The following is a 19,313-nucleotide window of genomic DNA, read 5'->3' on the forward strand; positions in this document are numbered from 1 at the left end:
CATAGGAAAAGATGAATTCCTAGATAAATAACTGATTTGGAGACAGGAAATCTGTGACTGGAGTGTTAGTCTAAGGAAGTACAGGGGTTGCCACTGATCCTGAGGTGCCTTTGCCGGGAACAATGCTGTGCAAAATGTTCATAAACAATTTGGAAAAGTTTTAGGTGAAGGGGTTTACTGATGATACTAAATTATTCAGGGTAGTAAGGACAAAACAGCTAACCATGAAGAACTGTAGACAGACTTTATGAGACTGAATAAATAGGTAATAAAATGGCAAATGAAGTTCAGTGAAGATAAGCATAATAGGTTCACAAAGGGAAAAACCAAACTATTTAATGCAATGAGTAGTAGACCTATGGAACATCTTGCCAAAGAATGTTATGAATGATAAAAATTTATGGAAGTCCAAGATGAGTGTTGATTTTTTTGAGGTGGAAAAATCCATGGTGGATTCCTAAACCCTGAAAAAAGTATATTAGATTCAGAAAGCCCCAAGGTGAAAAGGTTACCAACAAGAAGCACCACCTCCAGTACCACTACAAGCCAGGAAAGTTTTTTACTTGTTTTTACTCTCTTCCATGTCCACTTTTGTTCACTATTGCAGATAAGATGCTGGGCAAGCTAAAGTTTTCATCTGATTTTTTTGCATCCATTTGTGTTTTTTGATTTTAAATTTTCTGTTTTCTTTCTCCAAAAACTTGTTACAGGATATTGCTAAGTCCCAAGGCATCATGGAAAATTTTGAACTTGAGCTTGTATTTAAGAGAACAAAAATATTTTGTTCGGATAAACTAGGACACAGCTTGTTCTGGAAATATTTAGATAAATCCTTCATCTTCCAAAGAAATGAAGTGACATTATTTTAACATTCTGACATCTAATTAATACTGATTAATCCTTTTTTAAAAGATGAAATGTAAAGTAATCAAAAGTATTCTAACTATTTAGGTCCTTTAGGTTGCATTAAAACTGTATAGCACTGCATTACTTCCACTTCAATATGAGATCCAAGACAGCATAAATAATACTTATTCTGAGAGCTGATTGAAAATCTGCTTCACTGTTAAAAATATATATTTTGAAACTATGTACTTATCACTGTCTTGCATAGAAGGGGAGTCTGAGTGATATCTAATACAGTCGAACATCTGGATTTGTGAGCAACATCACAGAAATGTAGATTATTATTATTAAATATATATTATATATAATATTAAATAATTATTAAAATTATTATTTTAATAATTATTTAAATAGAAAAGAGAATTTAAAATCATAGATACACTAATAGACTATTATATAGACAGATGCTGAAAATTCTTCCTACTTAAAAGTGGAAAGAAATAGCTAGGGCCCACCTACTGTTGGACTACTGAATACTCACTAGATATTGTAAAATCCCTGTAAAAGCTGTTGTGTTATCCTAGCTCTTAAATGAAATTTATTATATAGGCATAATATAAAAGGATAGTTGATAAAATTATTTAATTATTTTTAAAAATTTTATCCAGTTTCATATAAATTTCTTTAATCTACTTTCTTGGGTTTGTAGTTCTGAATTTTCTGTTATTCTTTGGTTACCTGTGTTGATTTTCAAATTATGATTTAAAGTTTGTATACATATAAATAATGCATGTGCATATATGTATAAAAGGTAATGGTTATGTAATATTTTCTTAATGCATAATATTTTAAAATATTTTCAGTCTATTAATCTTCTGGAGGGTTTGATTCCATCAAAGAAGGAAGGTGGTTTATCAACTATGCTTCATCTGCAGAAATTGTTCTGCTTTGCAATAATGTGGAGTTTAGGTGCCCTTCTGGAGTTAGACAGCAGAGATAAACTTGAAGCCTTCATTAGAGCTCATGAAAACAATTTAGATTTACCAGAAATCTCCCCTGGCACCAATCAAACGATGTATGAGTTCTATGTTTCTGAATCTGGTAAGCGAAAGCACTAACATTGTTTTTTATACTTGCACTTAAAAACTGTAGCTTCTTTGAAATTTAAAATTACTCCTTTAGTCCTTATTGTACAGTCATATGAGCAGAGATTTTTGATGACACTATAGTAGTAACGGAGACTGTGTATGTAGTGCCTCTGTAGAAGTAAGAAGTCAGAAACAAAGGATAGAGTGCTCATTGGTAACATTTTCTTATTTCTTTTGTTTTTAATTTCATTCTTACAGATTTCTTTTCCTGTAGCTTAAACAGCCTTCAGTTGTTAGATAATTTATGATTAGGCTGGTTTCCTCTAAATTAATATTAATTTTATTTTTAATTTTCTCACAGCTAGTATTTTTTGTTTAAAAATATCATCTGATTTTAATTTCACATAGTAACAATTATTTATCGATGTCTGACAATCAGTAGAACTGTGAGAACGGTGTGATATTTTGAATATTGTGCTTATTGATGTTTTGAATAGTATGATATTTCCACACAGAAATTATAGTTTAAATAACACACACAACAAATTTCACAAAGAACTGTTCTTTCAGTGTATATTCTCACATGAATACATCTGTTTCTTATGTATACAAATTCAGAGGTGTTGATTTAGTGTACTCATACGCAATCCATATTGTCACATTCTATAATTGACTTTCCTCTTCATCTTCAGCGTGAGATGGAGTTTTTAAGTAATTTTTTTTTAAATTTAGATAGCTATATATAAATTTAGTAGGACTATAGACTAATTAGAGGCAGTGATTAAGCATGTCATTTGTTAGATGCACTTCAGCTACATTTGAGAAAATGTATCAGTTTTTGTACTTTGTAGTACATCATTCATAACATTTAGGATTTTTTTTTCCTACTAACAAAACGTTGAACGTGATCAAAATATTGTGACTTGTCTTTCTCTTTTCTTTTTGTCATTTCAGGTGACTGGGAGCACTGGAGTAAAAGAGTTCAGGAGTATCTTTATCCTGCAGATAATATCCCAGACTATGCATCTATTCTTGTTCCAAATGTTGACAATGTCAGAACTCAGTTTTTGATAAACACAATTGCAAAACAACAGAAAGTAAGTAGAGGGTTACTTATTTAAGTATTTGTCTACTATGTGAAATAAATACAAACCTATTTATAAAATAAGTGAGAGTTGGAATATTTTTTCATATTCTTTGTCTCTATTCATTGCTTGCCAGATGCATCATTATTTACATATTGCTTTATTTTTATTATATTAACATGAGCCCTCTGTGCTTATTTCTGTACGTGGTCAAAATGTTTAAATTAATGTTTTTATGAAATATTTTTTGTCATAAAAGTTTAACTCCAACAAGATATCATTTCAGTGAAAAACACAAAACACTGTTCTTAGTCTTCACACTATATTCATTTTTCTCATTCGTGCTTTCTTTAATAGGGAGACAAAGAAAAGAAATTTCACAAGGTAATTGTCTAAAAACCTGGCATTCCTAGCCTTTACTCTATTTTTTTTCCCTTACTAGGAAAGCTGTAGTGAATAGCACTCTTATACAACTGTAGAAAAGGAGGGAACACTCCTCACACAGCTTTAAACAGGAAAGACCAATCTGGTATCATAGCTTTTGACAATAGTTATTAAAATATATATAGGCCTGTTTTCAAAATAGAAGTATCTGAAAAATTCATATATTGCTTCAGCACAATGCTTTTAATAACCCTAGCAGCTTCCTACGGAAATCTGGTCAAGTTGTGAAATATAAGACAGCGTGCTCCCTTCTTAGTAGCTGGAGACGATATTAGAAATACCGCAAGTGCATAAGGCAGTTCTGGAACCTGTTTTTTCTGTAAAATTATGGGATTTGGATAGAAAAGCTGATGGCTGTTTTGATGAAACGATTACAGAGGCTTTAATGTGGCTGTGCCTTTGATGTGTCTGACACAAATTATGAAAACATGCAAAATCTTTATATTTGGAAACAAATAATTAATCTTTGTATATTAAAGGCCTTGGGAGATACTGATTATATTTCCAGGTAGATTCCTTTGGTCATCATGGCAATAGAAATAAAAAACACTGTCGTCTTCTAGAAGGAGTCTCTGAACCTGCCATTTTCCCACATCTCAGGATTTCTGTGGTGTACAGTTTATATTTTCCTCTCTTCAGTTGAAAAGTTTCAGTGTTCAGTGTGCAATGGGACTTGCCTGTGCTTTCCTGTCGAGCACAATGTTTCCCTTCATGGAACCAGTCAGATTGCTTTTTTTTCAAGCATTTTTTTATTTTATAAGGTCTGATATAGTCATATATTGAACTGTGATAGAGAATTTTGAATTTTTTTTTTAATCCCCCTCCCTTGGATCAGATCACAGCAGCATGAACTTTCTTCCCAGCTACAGCCGAATTACATGTACTAGATTAAACCAATAGGGTGCTTTACAAATATGATGTCACGTGTCAGTTCTGTGAGTTTATTACTATCATCTCTATTGATCACTTGGATGTTCAAAAACAGGCTGAAGAGTGAGACCATATGGGATCATTGTGACTATTTGTTAGAGAGCATTAATTTAAAGCAGGATTTAAAGTCAGTCCAGAGTATTTGAGCATTTCAAATCTTCTGCATTATCAACTTCAGTGCATACTCCCTTTTGCAAACTGATTACATTCCTTTCATGAAGTGGACGTAATAACAAAGATAATATAATTTGTCAAAAGCATAAGTAGGATGAAAATCTGAGCTAGAAAAAAATCATGGAGGATTCTTACATGTCTTAAAAATAAGAGCTGGATTCTTACCTTGCTGGCTTTCATGAGATGGAATGGGCAATTCCTAGAAAAGGTTTAAGAGAAAGGAAAGAAGTATTAACCCTTTGGTTAAGTCATCAGAGAGGAGTAAGAATAGAAATGTATATATAGTGAGGCATACATTATGGTAGTATGATTTGTAAGAGCCAAAAGTGCCATATTAGAATCTTCACATGCTGCTGTTGAAAATACTGCATTGATAAGGAGGCAGAATAATTGTACTGTCAGCAAAACAGACTTTGTTTCCAATAATAAAACAATCACTAAGGAGAAACAGATTTTGGGAAAAATTCTAAGGTATTTCTGACCATCGTGTGGCCACCGTTGGCCAAAATCTGCTGTGTCAAAGCTTGATATCCTGACTAAGTGCTTTAAAGACCCTACACAAGAACAGTTGTCTTGTTGTTAAAATATATTTAAAAAAATTGTATTGGTTTCTTATTCCTTCATCGATGTTTAGTGAAAGAATCAAGCATGTCTGTGACATGCAGTCAATGAAATTCAGGAGAAAAAGTGCAGGTCAAGTTTGGTTCCAATTCTGGAAAACATACTGCTGTCAGAGGACACATGAACACTCTAAGGATCCAGAAGGCCTTTCTTGCTAAACCAGTTTATGTCAGCATAATTAGGCCAGTGAACCTTGGTAATAGACTTAAAATTCCAGTTTAGGGAAAGTGAAGGTGTGAATAGGAGCCTTAAAGGAAGCATGTTCCTTAAAGGAAGCATGGTGTTCTCTTGAGGTAACTTGAATAACTGCCTGCTTTAAAAACAACTGATATTCATAGAATCATAGAATGATTTGGGTTGCAAAGGACCTTAAAGTTCATCCAGTTCCACCGCCCTGCCATGGGCAGGGACATCTCCCACCTGACCAGGCTGCTCAAGACCCCATCCAACCTGGTCTTGAACACTTCAAGGAGGGGTCATCCACAGCTTCCCTGGGCAACCTGTGCCAGTGCCTCACCACTCTCATTGTTAGGAGTCATCTCATTAGACATCTTCCTAATGTCTAATCTAAATCTTACCCTACCCTCCAATTTAAAGCCATTCTCCCTACCTTATCACGACATGCCCTTGTAAAAAGTCCCTCCTAGCTCTCTTGGAGGCCCCCTTCAGGTACTGGAAGGTTACTATAAGGTCTCCCTGGAGCATTCTCTTCTCCAGGCTGAACAACCCCAACTCTCTTAGCGTGTCCTCATAGCAGAGGTGCTGCAGCCCTCTGATCATCTTCATAGCCCTCCTCTGGACCTGTTCCAACAGTTCCACATCCTTCTTATGTTGGGATTTCAGAACTGGACACAATAATCCAGATGGGGTCTTGTCATCTCCCTCACCCTGCTGACCGCGCTGCTTCTGATGCATCGCTGGATACAGTTGGCTGTCTGGGGTGCACATTGCCAGGCCATGTCAAGCTTCTCATTGACAGGCACCCCCAAGTCCTTCTTTGTAGGGCTCCTGTCAATCACGTCATCCCCCATCCTGGATTGAAATCACAGATTGCCTCGACCCAGGTGTAGGACCTTGCACTTGGCCTTGTTGAACCTCATGAGGTTCTCACAGGCCCACTTCTCCATCCTGTCCAGGTCACTCTGGATGACATCCTGGCCTTCTGGTGTGGCAACAGCACCACTCAGCTTGGTGTCATCTGCAAACTTGCTGAGGGTGCACTCAATCGCACTGTCAATATCATTGGTGAAAACATTAAACAGCACAATTTTAATGTTTAAACATTAAACAGGGGTCCCAGTACAGACCCCTGAGGGACACCACTTGCCACAGATCTCCATCTAGACATTGAGTAGTTGACCACTACTCTCTGAATATGACCATCCAACCAGGTCCTTATCTGCCAAACAGTCCACTCATCAAGTCCATATCTCTCCAATTTAGAGAGAAGGATGTTGTGGGGGATCGTGTCAAAGGCTTTACAGAAGTCCAGATAGATTACATCCACTGCTTTTCCAGTGTCCACTGATGTGGTCACCCCATCATAGAAAGCCACTAGGTTGGTCAGACAGGACTTGCCCTTGGTGAAGCCATTTTCCTTTGTTGCTGTTATGCAGGCGTAGTTCTCTGTTCCTTTTGTGAGTGGAACTTAAACACCTGTCAGAGTTTTACTCTTGAAGTGCTTTCTATCCTACCAGTTTCACTGGCCTGTCTAACAAGGGATATGAAGAGTACAATGATCGCTGCAAATAATTTTCATGAATATCCTCACGCATTCAATTTACAGAAAAAGATTGGATCGGGTACTTTAGGCAATATATGGAAACAGAAAAGGAGCTTCCAGGGGCAGAAAGCAAGTCTTTTATTTATCTAATTGTTTCCAACCTTTCCTAGCATTTGCCACAAAGCCATAAATATTTCTGAGTCAGTTAAGATGTCTGTACACAGTTCAGTATCTGTTATTCTTATTTGTAATTATTGTTACATCAGGTTTCTATATACCTTTTGAGTATCTCTTTCAGTAATATGCTTGAGAGGAGTTACAGCTAAACCTAATCTATACTGTAATGTTCCTTTAAGGGCAGTGCTGGGAAGAAGGTACTGCTCTTCTATTACAAGCGTATGTCACAAAGAATATCTATAGCAAAAGCAAATAGTAGAAATTTTATATTCAAATTAGATATCAGAGACTACTTTCTATTATCCAGAAAGCCACCTTAGGGTCATCCACTAGAAAAGACTGCTGCAATGACTGTGTTAGAAAGTGTAAGCAGTTAGACAATGGGCAGGAACACCTCTAGTACATTCTCATTTCATCTTTTCTCTTTTGACTCTACCAATAATTTATCTTGGAGAATCTGGGTGGGATGAATGACACATACTGTGGCATTGCATATGGAGAAATGGGAAAAACTCACCAGAATAATACACCATTCAAGAGTAAACACATAAAGTGTCCCTTTCTCTAAAATAGGTCTGTTTTGTATATTTAATTAGAAATTTTGATACTACTTTAAATGTCTGTTACAGGGGGTTTTGCTTACAGGAGAACCAGGAACTGCGAAAACAGTCATGATTAAGGCATATTTGAAGAAGTATGACCCCGAAGAACATTTGTCAAAATGTTTAAACTTTTCATCTGCCACAGAACCATTTATGTTTCAGGTAAAAATATATATTCTTGCATATAACTTCCTTTCTAATTATTTCAATTGTGCTTATAATTTTGTCGATAAAAGAAATAATTTAGAAATACAGTCTAAAGGATCTTTTACTTCTAAGTCACTTAAACACTTAAGAAAATTCTGTGAAACTTATAGATCCCTTTATTTTTCCTCAGTTCAGGAGTGACTACAACATCACAAAACTAATCTTTAAGGTCCTCTAATACTACTAATATGCTAGGATGTGATCTTGTAAGTTGAATTGGCTTCATTATCTCTTCAAAGCAATGAATTCAGGGTAACAGCCCTTCAGTAGGATAAAGTAATCATCTTGGAAGATTTCTTGATTGAAAAGTATACTCATGGAGCAGGTCTTAGAAACTCTATCCCAAAACTGAGAGTCTTTTTTAAGAAAGTAATATAAGTATTATTAAGAAAATGGTGAATAGTTGTGGCTTTAACAACTATTTCTTTAAAATTGCAAACTCACAAATTCCAGACCTGCCAAGCTTTACTGTTATGTGTAAGATCTCAGGCCATGGGTTATATCAAACTGTGAAACAGAATAAGGCAGCCATCCTTCCATGCATGCGAGATTAATTGAACAGTCATCATCTATGTCTCAGTGTCCTTTCCTTAGTGTATTATGGGTCACTATAACATTATTGTCTTGAAAATAAAACACAGTGCATCTGGTACAGAGAGTCTGTGAAAGGCTGTTACTGTGTTTTGTCTCTGCTGAACTCCTGTAGTACCTTTGAAGATACGCTCTTCCTTTTCAGCTAGGCAGTTAGCTGAATCCATACCTCACTCCACTGATTTCCAAGCAAGAGATGCAGCAGAAAAACAGTTAAAATGCTCCTAAACACGTGAAACCACACTCAAAATAGGTTTTTAACTTTGAGTAATCATTCTGAGGATATTTGAAATACTGAGTGATTTTGGATGTGTTAAATGTTGTACAAAGTTTTTTACTTCTTATATAATCACTCTTAGCAGTTTCTTTTTCACCTTAGTAACACAACTTTGAAGTGACACATTAATGCTAGCAATCCTCTGTATGTGTCTATCTTAGAACACTGAGCTAATTATTTTCTGTTTTAAAAAATGGAACAAAAACGTTGGACAAAACTGGTATCTGTTTTCTGTTTAAAAATGCTATTATAATTCTGTCTTTATGACAACACATGTCACTTCACTCATCTAGGATGACTAGATTTTTTAGCTTGTAAAACTAAAAGTTATTTGTCTAAGAAAACATTTCCTACCATCCTGTAAGGTATTTTTTCTGCCATAATTTATGTTTCAAGTGCCTTTAGAAAGACTGTGGAGCTGTAGAACCTTGAAGATATATTTCAATTGTGTATCAGTGTCTTATTTCTCTATTGTATCCTGCTTCTTACTTAGTTGAAAGCTCAGTCTTAAGAGATTATTGCCATTAAATGTTAAAACATTGCATTACTTAGCTCAGAAGACGTGGGAAATAACTATATAGGAAATCTAATTTGCCTCTATATGGTCTGTAGTTGTACTGCAAAGGTAAAGCAATTGAGCTTACCCAGGGGAAATCAGCCACAATCATATTTTTCAGACAGTGAGTGACAAAAGTCTCTGAAATCAGATTCCATTCCTCAACAGAACTAGCCTTTGGAAGGGACTTTCTTAAATGCCTTTCTAATTAGGTCAGATATTTATAAAAATTATGCTGTAGATAATGAAAATGCTTGCTGATACTCTAGCTTTCTCATAATTAATTCAATTCTGATTAATCATTCATTTTTCAAATTGTATGTGCTATATCTTCCTACTATCTCTTACTGACTTATGAAGCAAGAGAAAGAAAAAGATATGCAACAGATTTAACATCATCTGACCTGTTCATTTGCTTTTCTTGTAGCAGCTTCTCTTGCGTTCATCTTGACATATTTGAAGTCTGAAATAAAATTCACAAGAAGATGTAGTGTTTTATACAGAGATAACGCATCATGCTAAAATGAATGCCATTTTAATTTGGTGACTTCAGGATAATAATTGGCTTAGATGCTGATAATGAAATAATAATTCCCAAGTTTGAAAACGTTTTAGAAACTTATCTGGTAGCCAGAAGCAGACTGTAAGACATAGTCCTGGAAAATTGCATAGGAGTGTGATGAACAGGATAATAAAGTTAATCAATGATGAATCAGTGATGAAGCTACTAACAAAAAAAGAAAATAAATGGATGATTGCTTGCATTAGTTTTGTCTAGGTTAGGATTAATTTTCTTCACAAAAGCTAATAAGGGTTATGTTTTGGATTTGTGCTGGAAACAGTGTTGATAATTCAAGGATGCTGAGCAGTGTTTTCATAGAGTCATGGCATTTTCTGCTCATCACATCACTCCACCAGCTAATAGGCTGAGGGTGCACAAGAAGCTGGGAAGGGACACGGCCGGGACAGCTGACCCCAACTGACCAGAGGGATATTCCATGCCATATGACACCATGGTCAGCATATAATGAGGGAAAAAGCTGTCCTGGTTGGGGATAGGATGGTTAGCAATTGTTTTTCATTTGCATCAATTGTCTTTCTTGGGTTTTATTTCTCTTGCTTTTTGTTATTTTCCTTTTCATTACATTTTTTATTATTTTATTTTATTTTATTTTACATATTAAAGTCTTCTTGTCTCAACCCATGAGTTTTCTCACTTTTAACCCATGATTTTTCTCACTTTTTTGAGTTTTTTCCAACTCTTCCAGTTCTCTCCTCCATCCCACTGGGAAAGGGGAAGTGGCTGAGTGGCTGTGTGGCACTTAGTTGCCATCTGAGTTTAAACCACAACTGCTGTAGCAGAAAGGCACAAGTAACAATTTTTTTTAACAATTCATTTTAAATATCAGTGCTTTAGATGTAAAACAAGAACTTTCTTTAATTTTTAGAGGACAATAGAGAGTTATGTGGACAAACGCATTGGAAGTACTTACGGACCTCCTGGAGGCAGAAAAATGACTGTTTTTATTGATGATATCAGTATGCCAGTTATCAATGAATGGGGAGATCAGGTAAACAGTTTTTAAACAAATATGACTTATTCTCAAGTTGTTGCACTTTTTTCTTTTGAGTATACATGGGAATCAGTGGACTTCCTCGATAATATAACTGTTAATTATTGGAAATGCTTTCTAACTAACTATGGTGCATTGATGAAGAGTAAAGAGAGCGAATTAGATTTACTGAGGAGACATGTAGGATAGTGGTGTCGTGTCTTGTGTTAACTCCACTTTCTCATATTTTTGTAAGACTAAGTAAAGAATCACTGTACTAAAAGACCGTATTAGTAAATTCAGGGTTGACAGACATTCATCTGAGAACACAAGCTTTCTGCAAAATGGAAATGTGATACGTTGAAGAAAGTAGTAAGGGCTGTGTTCAAATTCAAGGGTAACACGTTGGCTTGCAAACTGGAGTAAAGATCTTTGGCTTTTGATGATCCCATGTACAATTTGGTTGTGTAACGTCTATGCCTATACAGAACCCAAATCAGGCAAAAGTATCTCACAGTTCCTTCCCATTGTAGGCCTGAAGTATTTCCAGCCTAGAATGCTAGGTCTTCTAGAATGTTTGTTCTAACATAGACCAAGGATATTTTACCGTTACCTTTTTAATTTGTTCATAGTAATTAACAAATGAGAAACCTGAGGCCTCTGTGGAGTTTTGAATGCTCAGGCTCTCTGGCTACTGTGAGGTTCACAGTTTGGATTAAGGCTACTCGTAAGATTGAGCTGGTTTGCTAGTAGAGTGGGTAGCAGGTCTGGTTGTTAGAGTAGGCTTGGACATGGATTTAAGTGGCAGTATGGATATGTAGACTGAATCATTCCTCCACTTCAGAAAGATGTTTTTGTCAAAAGTAGAAGTCAAGCATGTGTTTTTAGTGTCTCTGAAGTGAAACCTGTACTGTAGAGTGGAATGTGGAGTGAATAACCTTTTCAGAATAAACAGCTTCTCATTTAAAAAATTAGTTCTTTTGCTTCAAAGGAGGCCCAAGGAAGAACTGGAAAGCATAGTTTGAACACCTGAGCTGAATGTCTAGCAGCAAAATATGGGTCAAACCAGTTTTTTTTTCCAGTTCATTGTCTTAACTTTAATTGAAAGGAATACAGACTTTTTTTAATATGTATATTGTATGGTAGTACAGCTCTGAAAGAATTTTCCTGATGTTTAAAATCAGAGAAACCAAGATGTCCTGTGTGACTAAGGAAGACAGTTTAATCTGAGTTTAGGTTAAAGTGAAAACCTCTCCCTAGGGATTAGTGGTAAAGTTGAAAGAAAGAATTAAATTATCAGGGTACATTTTCTCTCTTTCTTCCTTTCTTCCTTTCTTTCTTTCTTTCTTTCTTTCTTTCTTTCTTTCTTGTTTGAATTTCTAACTTGTACATAAACTTACAGGTGACAAATGAAATTGTTCGTCAGATGATGGAAATGAAAGGAATGTACAGCTTGGATAAACCCGGAGACTTCACTACAATTGTAGATGTCCAATTAATAGCAGCAATGATACATCCTGGAGGAGGCTGCAACGATATTCCCCAGCGTTTAAAAAGACAGTTTTGTATATTTAATTGTACATTGCCATCCAATGCATCCATAGACAAAATTTTTGGTACTTCTTCCTCTTCTTGCAGTTTTTTTTTTTTCATAATTAACTTAAAATGTATAAAACTGTTATCTTTCTCACTTTCATCATGCAAACTCAGAGTACTCCCAGTGAAACAACTCAAACTTTACTATAGCAAAAATACTGCCATGGAAGTTAGATTAACCCTTTAAATGCTTGTCTTTCTAATTTTGGACAAGCAAAATAATTAGTAAGAAAGTAATGGCATTTCCTGGAAGAAAGTGAGCACTGCTATTACTATGAGGGTTACCATTCCACTTCTGCACTGTCTGAAATGACACCTGTTGTCAAAGATGTCAATTCTGTGAACTTTGTTATTGTATATTGTGAAAAGCCAGTAATTGCTGCTGGTTGTTTCTACACCAGTTCAGAAGAGCCACAGACAAGAGAGACAAAATTATTTAATCTGTAATTTAAAAGCAAGTTAATGTTTTAAATAAATACTTACACATCTTGCTCACGACCTACCTTATTATATCCTATAACTTGGGATTAATTGTCTATTGCATTTTACGTTTTCCAGGTGTAATTGGCTGTGGATACTTTCATTCATGTAGACAATTCAGCCCTGAAGTATGTGGTATGGTGAAAAAATTGGTCCCAGCAGGCAGAATATTGTGGCAGCGGACAAAGGTATACATTAGAGGGGAAGTTTTATCACAATCAGTCTGAACAGAGTGCCAGTGAGTGTAATTGAGGCACATATTCCTGAAGAACATATCTATAACTATTAGAAACCAGGAGAGAGATAGACAAAAAAGTTTTGGAGATACAGTCTGGAAAAATACCAGATTTCAGTATTCAAGGTAGATGAAGGGAAATATCAGTCCTTTCATTCCTATAGTTTTATTTATATTACCCAAAGATTTAATCACTATAGCTAGGGAACTGGGAATAAAATTGTTTATAAATTAGAATTTTTAATTTACAAAGCCCAGAGCAACGTATGAAATAATTACATGTTATAAGAGTTGGGGTTTTACATTAAATGTTAGATCCTGCTTCCAAGTAAATGATACATTTTTGATGACTTCTTAGAAGTAGTTTGCCCACGGTGTTATGTGTGAAAATTAGTACCTACTGTTACATTTTAAGTGCTATTAATTATAAATTTATAGATTATGTTATTTTTAATTACTTCTAAATGTTACTGACTTTGTATATTATTTTGAAAGTTTGAAATTTTGAATATTTCTCTTTAGACAAAGATGCTGCCTACACCATCTAAGTTCCACTATATCTTCAACCTTCGAGACCTTTCTAGAATTTGGCAAGGAATGTTAACTATAAAGGCAGAAGAATGCAACAACAGTGCTGTCCTTCTAAAGCTTTTTAAACATGAATGTACCAGAGTAATTGCTGACAGGTGTAATAATTATAGCATTTTATATTTAGAAGATTTAGCCATTTACTTATTTTATGCTCATTCATCTATAAAACTTGATATGATAAACCTTATTTAGCCAGTATGGAAAAAAATGTCTTATTTTACATGCGATCTGCATTGGAGGATTATCCCAACAAATGTGCTATGTGCTAATAGATTAGACAAGTAATTAGATGGAGAACTCTGAAATTCTACACACATTCTTTGTTCTAACCTATGTGTTTTTTCACTTACCTTTGGCTACACTCAGCCAATTCCACTGTAAAATAGAGGATTGTACTGTATCCTAAGTCTATAAACAAAGAATAATTTTAAATTGCTTTGATCTCACAGGAAAAAAAACATTGCATGCCTATGATTAAGAAATGGCCCATCTCCTCTAAATTTCCTTTAAATTATTCGTGAAACAGGTAGAGGTATAAGCTCTATTTGTTAAATATCCAGTAATGTTTTTGTGTTTATGGTGTTTCAAGTTTTTGTGAAATTCTCCGTATAGTACTGTCACTGCCAGTGAAACTTGACATATACCCACTACTGAAACTGATCTGTTATTGCCTAGTTCTCAGTGAAAGTTGGGAAGTCAAGTTGGCTTTGTGTTTTATGGTTTTTGTGTTTGACTATTATACTTTGGAGTATGGAAGTATATAATTTCTGTGAATATTGCCTAATCCATTTCTATGACTATCGTCCAATATGAATTGGCTCATAGGTGTTTTTCTTTGAAATGTTACAAGGTTTTTTTGTATTAATTATCTATTTTCCTCCCTATATAACAAGAAATGACTTTTTAAGAAAACTATACTTATTTTTAGATTTATTACTCCTGAAGATACAACCTGGTTTGATAAAACTCTTATTAAAGTAATTGAAGAATATGTGGATAAAGACTCAACAGAAGTTCTCCAAGCTGAGCCATATTTTGTAGATTTTTTAAGGGAGATGCCTGAACCAGATGATGATACACCAGAAGATTTTGTGTTTGAGCAGCCAAAAATTTATGAGGAGGTATTTCATTTTATGGCTAAATTACTAGGCTATGAAGTTTTCTTTTAATAATTAAGTATGCCATATTGCTGAAATATCATACAGAAAGTTTTGTTGAATACCTACCACATTTTTTGTGAAGATCTACCTAGATTTTTCTGGCTAGTACACAATACATGATTTTACTGATGTTACAGTTAATAATGCCATATAAATGTAGTTTATTAATTTTTATTCTCCTTGGTTTTTTCCATTAGCAGAAAATTTCTTCTTTAAATACAACAACAGTCACTGCAGTGAATTAAGACGATAATCTCATTACATGTGGGCAATAAATGAACTCAAGTTTGTGAAAAAATGTCAGTGCAGTTTTAAATTATGAAGGGCTATGCTAGTATTTTTACTGGGGTTTTTTTTGGTTTTTTTTCAGATTCCAAGCTTTGATTTTCTTTGTGAAAAATTGCAAAAGTATCAGAGACACTACAATGAATGTATTAGAGGATTATTTCTTGATTTGGTGTTTTTTAAGGATGCAATGACACATCTTATTAAGGTTTGGAGTTTGCTACCTTTTTTTTAGTTTAACTGTTGCAAGAGTTTTCCTGATTTAGGCAGCTGTGCATAGAGGACACATTCTGAAAAGCTACTCTTATTCCCAGACTTGTTTGCTGTCATTTTCAAAAACTAGGTAATAGCTACAGTAGTTTTACCTATTTTCATGTTTTATAATAAGTACCTTTTTATATGTATTTGTTTAAGCTTCTGTGTATTCACCGGTATGGAGATTTTCCTTGATAGGAAAGGTGAGGTCATAAAGAGGCACATTTGTATATAAAGAATTCAAAGAACACTTCAGAGGTGCCTGACAAGTGACAAAAAAAAAATAAAATGAGGCAGGATCTGATCAGATGAGAGACATGAAAAGAAATATAAATTCGGGCTGCAGTAGAATCAATGTGTAGGGTAAAGTCTCAATTTACAGTCAGCTGAACCCCTATTCAGAAAGGTAGGTATAAGGAAAGAATTAATCCAAAGTCAGAATCCCATTCATGGGGGGAAAAATAAAAGCTAGGTTTGAATTTTTTTTGAGCCACAGTGCCTTGGGTTTAAGAAGTTGTGTTAATTATCTCAGGAATTACTTTTACTCGGTGATCTGTTTACTGAAAGACATATAAAAGCCACGGTGAAACAGAATATGTTTGGTTCTTCTCTAGTTGGCTTCAAGTGAAGTAAGTTATTTTGTTGCGTTGCATTTAATCACAAGAAAATAATTTTATTTTTAAATACAGTCCATGTGATGCTAGATGAGTTTCAGAAGACCTTGAAAGTCTCTGATGCTCCTTTTCCATGGAGTTTAACCGGAGTTTTAACCAGAATATCTGGGGTATGCAGTTAGGTAGTAGAAAGGAGCTCTATTAACTACGTTAAAATGAAAGTCTAAATTTGAAATTAACTGGATAGGCTCAGAAGGCATAAACCCAAAATTTGTTTGAAGGAAAAAATTAATAAAATTCAAAGGCTTGATGTAGATGCCAGTCTTTTGCATTTTGTACATAATTTACTTGAGGAGCAAAGCAAACTGCAGCATCTACAAGTAATAATGCACCAACCTATAATAAACCTAAGAAAGATGTGATGTATATACAGAAAATGTGTAAAAAAGCAATAACATAGTAAATTTGTAATTCAGATTTTGTATCTGGGAGACTTAAGAAAATTACCTCTAAGGAAATGTTGAAGGTAGCTAAAATAGAGGATAACACTAAATGATAGTTTAAATGAGTCCAAGACTTTCCGACTTTTGAAGTGAGGAATGTAGTATGTTTGTTCATCTAGCAAAAGATTTTTATACTGATATTTTTATTTGATTTTGAGGATTATGTGATATTCAAGATGATAAATTCAACATAAAATGAAATCTCCCTTTATATATTTGAAACTTGTATGTAACTAATTATAACCATCCTATATTCTTACATGCAGCTTTTTCATTTGCTACATAGAATTTGTATAGATTGTACAAGTTTTCTTTTGAGAGGAAAAATTTTCTGCAAGTATCCTTTTAATAATCATTATGTGGTACTCTAGTAAATAAATTGTAGATTATTACAGATTTTAAATTTTGCTGATTAACATTTTCATTTAAATTTATTGATGCTCTTTTCTTCTAATTTTTCCTCTGTAGATTTCTCGGATAATTCGGACAACATATGGAAATGCTTTACTTGTCGGAGTTGGTGGTTCTGGAAAACAAAGTCTTTCAAGGCTGGCCTCCTTTATTGCTGGCTATGAAATATTTCAGATCACTTTAACCAGGTAAGAAATGCAAGAAATACGTAAGTCCAATTTAAGCTATTGCTTTCACTTTATACAGTCATAACCTTGTGTTTTTAACAGCTTTTTTTTTTCTTTTCCTTTTATCACTATTTAAAAATGTGGAAAACAATGAATTCTCATCTGATTTGTATACAACATTTGAACTGTGTGAACCGTGTGTTAGCTATTCCTGAGTCAAAAAATATGTATTTACAGAAGATGTTTACACTATCATTAATAAAACACTATCACTATAATATGAAAATAGCTGTATTCTGAGTTGGTTTGAATTAACAGGTAACATTTTTTATTTGTCCTAGATCCTATAATATAGGCAATCTGTCAGATGATTTAAAATTCTTGTATAGAAAAGCTGGAGCAGAAGGAAAAGGCATCACTTTTATTTTCACTGATAATGAAATAAAAGAGGAGTCATTTTTGGAATATATTAACAATCTGCTATCTTCAGGCGAGGTAAAAGTCTCAACATGACAGAAAATGTACTTCAGAAGCAGGAAGCTGCAGATTTTTTCCCTACTATTTAGTTTCTATTTATTTTGGTAACAAATTATAGAATCGATAATGATTAATTTTAAAATTTTTCAACTTTTAAAATAAGGAGTGCTCTTGCTATGGAGTTTCTGAATCTCTATTTCAGTGTAAGCCAGGAAAAGAAAGAGCTGTGATAAACATATTTCAGTAGAATTGACTGGCCAGTTGAGATATTTACTTTTCTTGAGTTAGACTTCCTAGTCTTTAATGGAGTTCCATGAAATCTAGAACAGGAACAAATTTGGCTTTTAGTCTGTCTGAACTGTATATATGCAGGAAGATAAATACAGACGTAAACAGAAGAGTGTGTATAAACTTCATAATAATTCCATCCATGTAACTTATTTTCTTATCAATTTTAATTTTATAAAAAGATTTCTAATTTATTTGCTCGGGATGAATTGGATGAAATCACTAAAGAATTAATACCTGTGATGAAAAAAGAGATGCCTCGGTGTTCTCCTACCTTTGATAATCTTTATGAATATTTCTTAACTCGGGCAAAGAAGAACTTGCATGTTGTCCTCTGCTTCTCTCCAGTAAGTTTTTGTTCATATCTGTCTTCCTTATTCCATTACTGAATGATCCTGTAAGGTGTGACAAGATTATTCAAGCTTTATATTTTAAGGAGCTTTAAATGTATGTAAAAAGATTGCTGAAGTCTGGATGTAATTGCTGAGATAACAAAAGTAATAGTAGGGTACTCAGAATTACAAAGCAAATTACTTAAATAATTCAAAAAATGTTAAAGTATTTCTTACGGTTTCTTCATGGAGTAGTTTTTCATAATACAAATCAATGAATGCATCTTTGTGAAATTTTTGCTTTTCACTTGAAAACAAGAATTTAATGGAAGTGAAAACAAGTTAATTGAAGTTTTAAAATATTAAGAAGCATTTCTATTTGTCATTAGCTTCATTTTTGTAATTTCATAAAATATTGAATGTTGGAAATTTAGCAAAATACTTATATAAAAGAAAAAACTGTGCAAGGTGATCGAATCAGAAAATTAGTGAGAAAAAAATAGACTATTTCATTATTTATATGAACTAAACATTCGTATCAACCTAATTAAGCATCATTAAATTAACAATGTTACTCTCTTTAGGTTGGTGAGAAGTTCCGTGCACGTTCCTTGAAGTTTCCTGGTCTCATATCAGGGTGCACCATAGATTGGTTCAGTCAATGGCCCAAGGAAGCTCTTATAGCTGTAGCCAGTTATTTTCTTTCAGAATTTGATATGGTCTGCTCTGAATCAGTTAAAGCACAACTAGTGGAAACCATGGGTCTCTTTCATGCTATGGTTTCAGAAAGCTGTGAGAATTATTTCCAAAGGTAATATTTTATACAAATGCAATAATTAATCTTAAAAGTGTTGCTACTGATAGTGGGGTTTGAACTTATTTGTTATATGAATAAATAAGCGTCTTTTAAAGCTAATACAAAAAATAAATTTCCTATATGATGTGAAGGTCAGGAAAAGTGATTACTGGTATGTTGCAAATTTATTATCTTCATTCCCACTATTCAACAGTCTTTAACATTGCTTATGTGGATAAAAACACATTG

The 19,313-nt window shown here is 34.0% G+C and overlaps 1 protein-coding gene across 2 annotated transcripts in view; it reads left to right on the forward strand.

The window, feature by feature from the left end:
• DNAH8 (dynein axonemal heavy chain 8) overlaps window positions 1-19,313 on the forward strand; it is a 139,251-nt gene that overhangs the window by 75,527 nt on the left and 44,411 nt on the right. For both annotated transcript variants that reach the window (XM_009564269.2, XM_054062587.1), the window contains exons 49-61: window positions 1,710-1,947; window positions 2,889-3,031; window positions 7,718-7,852; window positions 10,770-10,892; window positions 12,277-12,490; window positions 13,029-13,138; window positions 13,708-13,871; window positions 14,705-14,897; window positions 15,307-15,429; window positions 17,062-17,192; window positions 17,513-17,666; window positions 18,119-18,283; window positions 18,853-19,079. In XM_009564269.2, coding sequence (XP_009562564.2) covers window positions 1,710-1,947; window positions 2,889-3,031; window positions 7,718-7,852; window positions 10,770-10,892; window positions 12,277-12,490; window positions 13,029-13,138; window positions 13,708-13,871; window positions 14,705-14,897; window positions 15,307-15,429; window positions 17,062-17,192; window positions 17,513-17,666; window positions 18,119-18,283; window positions 18,853-19,079 — 2,120 coding nt within the window. The remainder of the gene's footprint in view (window positions 1-1,709; window positions 1,948-2,888; window positions 3,032-7,717; window positions 7,853-10,769; window positions 10,893-12,276; window positions 12,491-13,028; window positions 13,139-13,707; window positions 13,872-14,704; window positions 14,898-15,306; window positions 15,430-17,061; window positions 17,193-17,512; window positions 17,667-18,118; window positions 18,284-18,852; window positions 19,080-19,313) is intronic.

This window comes from Cuculus canorus, chromosome 3, assembly GCF_017976375.1.
Source record: "Cuculus canorus isolate bCucCan1 chromosome 3, bCucCan1.pri, whole genome shotgun sequence".
NCBI classification, from domain to species: Eukaryota; Metazoa; Chordata; class Aves; order Cuculiformes; family Cuculidae; genus Cuculus; species Cuculus canorus.